The following is a 7,199-nucleotide window of genomic DNA, read 5'->3' as shown; positions in this document are numbered from 1 at the left end:
AGAGGTATCAAGAACAACGATAAACAATCTAAAAATGTTAGTTCTAAAGTTGTTAGTCAATCGAAATTTATAAAAATTGGAAAATAAATACAAAAATAAAATAATTAGTAGCCCGCAGAGAGAAAGAGTGAAATTTTGAATGATCCTTGCCACCAACATAATAATTTTAACAAATAATAGCAAGTTATGTGTATTTGCTGAGCAAATTAAAATGCAATGAAGCCCACAGCAACCAGAGAGGAAAGAACGCGTACCCTACACATATGAAGCATGTATGATTTTAATACTTATGCAAGAAAAAAACTACAAAAACTTCTTAACACTTCTTAAAAAGCTCCTTACCACAGAAGAAGAAAGAAAAAAGATGTGAGGGAGATGAATGCGATAGCAAATATGACTGAATGCTCACAGTTGAAATGAAGGGTTTCTTTTTTCTTTTGGGGATGGAATGTAACTGAATGGGAATGAGGGCCGGGATGCTGTCGAAGAGCAGAGCGTACCGGGGGAAAGAAATGGAGGAGGTCGAAAGGGGGGGAGGGGGGGCGTCAAGTGGGGGGCGGCGGGGGGAGAGGCGATGCACCGCCGAGGACGATGCGAGAGCGGAGTGACGGCAAGGGGAGGAGATAATGAGAATGGCGATGGGGGGAATGCAGGGGGGCGAGGGGGGGTCGCCTCCCACCCGCGGGAGAGGAGGGTGTTGCGGGCACATGTGTGTGGTGTCTCCGACGGAATCTTCCTTCCTTTCCCCTCCTTCCCCGCTCACGCGGTCCCTCTTCCTTGTGGTACGTCTGAAGGAGAGATTGCGGCGATCTGTGGACCCCTTCCCCTGTAACCGCGACGCATGCGCTGGGGATGATACAGCCACCCCCACACCCTCCTAGACGAATCCCCACCTCCCTCGTGAGCGGCCCTTCTTATCAGCGTATTACAATGCCCTTTCTCCCGCACCCCTTTCCGCCCCCGACCCGTCCCCCCCGGCCCATTACACGGCGCCCCCGGCGAAATAGGGGGACACCACGCGCCAACACGTCCCGCCGTGTTCGAAACGTGTACACATAGGTGTACATATGGACGCTCATTAGAGCAAGTGCACGGTCACATACACCGCCCGCCTGCCGCCACCTACTCACCACTTCCCCCTGCATGTGTGCGAGTATATATGGGCAGTTATATATATATATATATAGCAACTAAGGTTTCCGGAGAGGGGAACATGTTCTCGCCAATTCCACTAGGTACAACCCACCCCATCTCGATGGAAAAAATGCCCCCGTCCTCCCTGGTTCCGCCCCTCCCGCTCTCAACCCTCGCTCATTTCCTTACATCCAAGGGTCCCTTAAACTCCTCGCTAGATTCGCACGCATCCTCCTCCCGCCGCCTCCTTCCGCGCCACAGACACCAGTCCCTTACCCCCCCCCCCCGCCGCCCACCCCACCCGCCTCCTCCACACGCCCCCGGACGCCTACGCCGCCGCCCTCATACCGTATTCATGGCGGACGGATCCGCATTATGAAAAACGCGAGGGTGGTGGAGGGAGCGGGGGTGGCGGGGGAGGGTGGGGATGATATAGGGGGGGCTTCGCGTAGGACCCGGGGAGGGACTCCCGTAGGGCACGAGGGTGCAGGGGGAGGGAGGAATAGGGAGGCGAGAGAGAGGGGAAGAGGAGGGAGCGAACGGGAAGAGCTACTGCGCTGCTGCTGCACTCGCCTCCGTCGTGAGCAGGTGTAAAAACTTCCTCCCAGGTGGAGTAGGGGGAGGGAGGGGGGAAGGGTGAACTGCGGCTGCGGAATGTGGTGACGAACAAGGATTTTGATTCGGATTCCCAAACGAGTGACGCCTGCGAGCGACGGGCGAACCGTCGAGCGAACTGCCCTTAAAAAGCGAGGGTAACCACGCCCTCTCCACGGCGTCTCCCGCCGATACAAATAAATACCTAGCGGACCACTGATACAGAAACCAAGACGTCAGGATTACATTATTCGAGCCCGATAGACCACATACTGATTGAAGAAAGGATTCACAAAGTATTTAAAAGAAGGCACGGAAATGATTAACTGGTTCTTCAGCGTCATCATGCACTCCACGTACCGTAATGAATTCACTCCCGTCCAGACCCCAAGGCTTTGCGGCGGAGTGTGTAAGCATCCTCACGGGAGCGGGTAGAATAAATCATGCACTGGGTAAGATGCCCCACAGTGGGAGCGTGGAGCAAATAGCGACCGCGAAAGGTATTCCGAGGGAGTTTGAGGAATGGCTTGCATTTATTTCGGTCCTCAATCCAGGCGTCTACGAACGTACCCGCTGGGGTCCCCGTGCCATGGAAATGCGGCCCGGGGAGAGGAGCAGGGTCCGGAGAGAAGGCCGCGGGTTAATCGCACACACACGCTCTTGAGGGATCGAAAATTTGCATTCGCACACACTCCACTCGACGAGAGGGAGCCAATTGTGCCGGCGCGCGCGACCCGCGTTTTGCATACGCGGAGCCGGAGGCCTCCTCGCACGAGCGGCCCTTTCGAGGGAAGCGCGTGCGTGTGGCATGCGAGCCACCCGGGTGAACCACGGAACCCTTGCGGTCGGGGGCCTCCCACCAGGGGCGGTGGTGGGTTTGCGTATGGGAGGTGGGAAGATGGCGGGCCGCCGCGCGGGCGGAACCCTCGGAGACCCTCCTCGTCACTGTGGTGATGGTTTCGACGCATTAAATCTCCTTCGTAGCGAGTGCGGGAATTTGGGGCGGGAATTAGATGCAGGCACAAGCGCGCCACGAGGTCGTATGAATAATTGGTATCAGGGTAAAGGCCCTCTTCCATTCACGTGAGATTATGTCTTAACTGTCGGGTAGGTTTGACGAAGCGCAATTCGAACTATAAACAAATAACCTTGTTTTATTTTATTTTAGTAATAGGAAATTGTTGAGTTTTTAACGAATTTTCACTCACGACTCGCCGGATTTTGAGATGTTATTCATATCTTTCTCATTGAATAATTAACATATGGGCGCTTTTTTTAAGATCAGAAGACCGCTAAGAAAGACTCTCATCTAAGGAAATGCGTACATACGTCGATGAAACTGAGCTAGTTTCCATGGTGACAATAACTCGACCCGTTAAGGTGCTTTGAACAAACAATAAAATAAGCTAAATTTTGAGATGTGGGAATCGCATGCATACTAATTGAAATGATACAGGGTGCGGTAGCGTAACTTCCTATTTTTTTTAAACGCAAAACGCTTTCAAAAAAAGGAAATTATGAGTCCGCACCCTGTACATTTGTGCGTATGTTCCTGAATGAACACGTTTTAAAATTTTGAAGATTTGCCAAAGCAGGAAGAACTTAACCTCAGTTAAAATGCGATTACTTGAAAAATTCATGAACTCCAAAACAAAAAAAGGCTGTCCAAGTACAGGAGTCATTCTTATATTTTAACTAGAAGCTTCGAAAAAGTATCAGCTACATCGAGAGTACTCGTACGTGGAAAGTTGGTGACAATAATTGGCAGTATGTGGACCTAAGCGAAGAGATGAAAGCCATGTCGCTAGGCATGGAAGAAGAAGAAATACCTACACGTATTCATAAAGGCACGCGGACAAAGGGGAATGGATGAGCGTGATGGATGTTATTACTTCCACTGTTAAGTGGTGCGGAATCGACAGTGAGGACCCGAGATACGTCGGCAACGCTTTTCCACGCCTCATTTGCTCGCGTTGTGCATTACGGCACCCGGGCCGCTCGGTGGCCCACGCTCTAAATGATCGCACATAACTTCGCCGCCCGAATCGATGTAAATTTTATTCCTGCTCCCCTCACATCGCGCTAGCAATGGATGAATATTTGTTTTCCTTCCAATCGATAACGCGAGTGTGCGGCAATTGGGTGGCAACTTTCCGATAAGACACCATTAATGAGGCGATGGGATTTAATTCGACAGATGTAGAGATTGTTACTTGCTTACAAATGGCCATTAAACGCATTGCGGAATGAAAAAAGTCATCAACCACGCATCACCGCGTGGTTCTATTCTTTCCTCCCAAGGTGCTGCGAATTCCATCAGCATCGCGGGAAAAGTCAATCCTCCCTCGGAGACGTTCTTCGACAGCGAAATTAAATTTAAGATCTAACCTACCAATAAATTATAAAAACAGACATGGCATACTATAATGTTCAGGGAATCGTTGTATGAAAACTGAGTTGTGTTTGAATATTTACATTTTCATTCGCGTACTCCGGCAATTATGGATCTTTGGAAAACTTATGCTCGTAACACATTCCCGGACACTGGAGCTCATTCTGCAGCTAATGAAAATCTCGTGGGAGAGGTATAAATGGCACTCCGAAACACTATGGTACGGTACACGACCGTCTTGAAGTCGGGCGAAATTCACAGCTAACCGCGACCAGTCACGGTTGATCGAAGTAGGGTCCCGTAAGTGAATATCCTCCACCCCTCCCTCCAAAATACAGCACAAAAAAAAGTGGAAACAATGGACGGGAGGAAAGTCGTTGAAAGAGAAACAATTTATCCGCCACATAATGCTTTCTGCAAGAACATTAAGCAGCCCTTTTTAGAAGACAGCTCCCCCTCCCCCCAGGACCACCTCCTTTACGTCTCCGAGCCCTGTTCACCCACTGCGCCATATGACCCACGAACCCTGCCCTCCCTCGGTCACCGCCCCCGTTCCGTCTTCGTCTTTGTCTTTCCTGGAGAGTCCTAGCTCATCAGCCGTTCAAGTCCCCGGCGGCTTCCTTCGTCTCATCCGCGCTCTTGTCTCGCTCGTCTCATCCGATAGAAGCACGACGGGATGCGAAGTCAAACGCAACTGCAGCGTTGTTTCGCTTCCGAAGTTCATCACACATTACCCCCCCCCCCTCGCTGCAGTATTTTCTTCTTCCCTCGCAAAAACCCATATGCACACTCCATCAAAGCGTTTCCGGATTTCCACCCGGCCGTGGGCATAACATTCCAATAGCCACATTGATTTTGAGCAAATCAAATCTCACTCCGAGGACGAAGTCACTCCTAATCTCCAAAATTGGGTGGCCGTCGCAGATCAAAGATGGGATTCCATAATCCTTGACACGGCAAGGGTGACGAAAAAAAAACAATCTTGTCGAATTAACCAGGTCGTTTAGGTACGTTTCAGAAAAAAATAACGGGATATCTGAGTGTATGATATGGTAAACAGAGTGGGGAAAGAAAGTTCCGCGGATTTATAAAAGAATGTATTCACCATACGATAGATGGACGGCGAAGTCAACAGTCGCGTCAAGGCAGTGAAATGGGAACAATAGCGTTACAATCATCTCTGGTGACACAAAGGAAGATTGAACATATTCGATGATTTTTTTATAGAACGTTAAGTTTTAGTAAGGTCGATGCCATCAAATCCAGCATGAACAGTGGCGGAAAGTTACTGACTCGGAAAGTGAAAGCTCAAAATCCAATTTCGGCACTTCCAACGCAACGAGATGTTCGTGCCGGGCGGGATGCGTCACCCACACACAACTGCGCCTGGGGTTGGCGGGCGGTGGTCATTTGAAAAATCCACCTTGCAGAGAGGCTAGTGTACCCAACGGAACCGTCTTTTACCGCGAAAAAATGCAGACATTCGAAAAAAACAACTCCCACGTCCCATCCCGGCAGGTCATTTAAATTTCAAATTCCATCATCCCCGCATAACACATCCCTATTTACACGGAAAAGTACCATCAATTTCACGCCAAAGTAAAAACTCGTTCCCCTGTCCATCCAAACATTGCAAAAGGCGAACACAAAAAGAAATATCCACGCCGTGGCGTCTCAAGACCGATACCCTTCATGCACGAGTGGCCATGGCAATACACCTCTATCCAGTGCGAGGGGGGAGGGGGGGGATCGTTAGGAAGGGGCCACTGGGCGTGCGCAGGGGGCATCTAGGATTACGAGCCTACTTGCGGGCGAGACACGGGAGGAGAGAGGGGGAGGGCGTGCGTGGGCGGATGCCCCCGGATACGATGCGCGTTTCACGCCTCTCAAACACGCTTCCAATTCCCTCATAACTAACACCCCACGGCACCCCACCCCCCAACTCCCTCCGTGAAAATCAACCCCGCGGTGCAACCAACCCCCTCTACATCATCCGCGCATCCTCCTAAACACATCACACACACACGCCCTCAACAACGAGTACGACCCCAACCTTCCACTGCGACTCCTTTCCGGGTAGTCTTTCACCCTAGATCCACATTCATTCACTCCGGAGGCCTCTCGCTCGCTATTCCCGCTGGCTTCAGCGGGAGTTCACGACCTAGACCGAGATTGAAGAGGCAGCGGCACCGCGACGCAAAAATGTGGAATGATTTGTGTGTAGTGATACGATGAAGCACACCCAAAGGAATCAAATTACAGGCCGAGTTCATTAATATATGTCCACGATTTTGACGGCTTGCGAGTATATCTCCGCAAAAATGCATTCCGATCCAATCCAATGAAACGGGAAACGTACCATCCCACTCCGCGGGAGACGAAATGGGAGTGCTATTTTGTTTAAGCGCGACCCTCCGAGGTAACTGCGCGCACGCGATGCGAAAGAAACGCGAAATCCCCAGAGGACGGCGAATTTATCCGCGCGTCGAAGAGCACGCGAGTGGTGTCATGGATGCTGTTGCAGTGGTGGTGCGCAGTCCACACCACAACGAGGGGGCCCGGATACTTCGAATGGCAATCCGCCCCAGGGCGAACGCGAAGCGGGAAGAGGAGAGAGGGCGGGCGCACTTGATCCCCGCGGGGTCGCCACGAAGGATGGCGGGAGACGAGTGGGTTCCGCACCGCGCGAACCCAACACTGGTTCGCATACTCACATAAACACACACGAGCCGTGCATTGTATGCGGATGGTTGGGCATGCGGAGGATTCGGAGAGAGGGAGAAAGCCGGGGAAGTTGCTCGGGGGTGGGGAGGAGGGGGTATTCAGGGAGATTTGTTGGGTGGGTGGGTGGGTGAGGGTGGCGGTTGGGGGAGGGAGGGAGGTTAACGGGGGAGCGGGCGTGAAAAGAATGAGAGAAAATCAGTCACGCTTCCGTGAATCCTCTCAAGCAGTGACAAAAGTTCTCCTCTGCCTCTCTCACACTCTCCGCTCTCACCCTGCTTTTATTTTTCCATCCTCGAAAAAGTTCATGGTCCGACAATTCTTCCAATTGGGAGACAAGAAGAAGTTTTTACGCCTC

General features: G+C 51.3%; 1 protein-coding gene across 1 annotated transcript in view; it reads right to left on the bottom strand.

The window, feature by feature from the left end:
- Window positions 1–1,589: 1,589 nt before the first annotated feature.
- The window catches only part of zfh2 (Zn finger homeodomain 2), a gene marked incomplete at its 3' end in the record, with an annotated part of 30,621 nt that continues 25,011 nt past the window's right edge, over window positions 1,590–7,199 (bottom strand). The window contains exon 14 of the mRNA XM_071589606.1: window positions 1,590–1,837. Coding sequence (XP_071445707.1) covers window positions 1,590–1,837 — 248 coding nt within the window. The remainder of the gene's footprint in view (window positions 1,838–7,199) is intronic.

Source organism: Hetaerina americana, unplaced genomic scaffold (genome assembly GCF_022747635.1).
Source record: "Hetaerina americana unplaced genomic scaffold, ioHetAmer1.1.p SCAF_396, whole genome shotgun sequence".
Classification (NCBI taxonomy): Eukaryota; Metazoa; Arthropoda; class Insecta; order Odonata; family Calopterygidae; genus Hetaerina; species Hetaerina americana.
The sequence above is the reverse complement of the archived record's forward strand: the minus strand, read 5'-3'. Positions and strand labels throughout refer to the sequence as shown.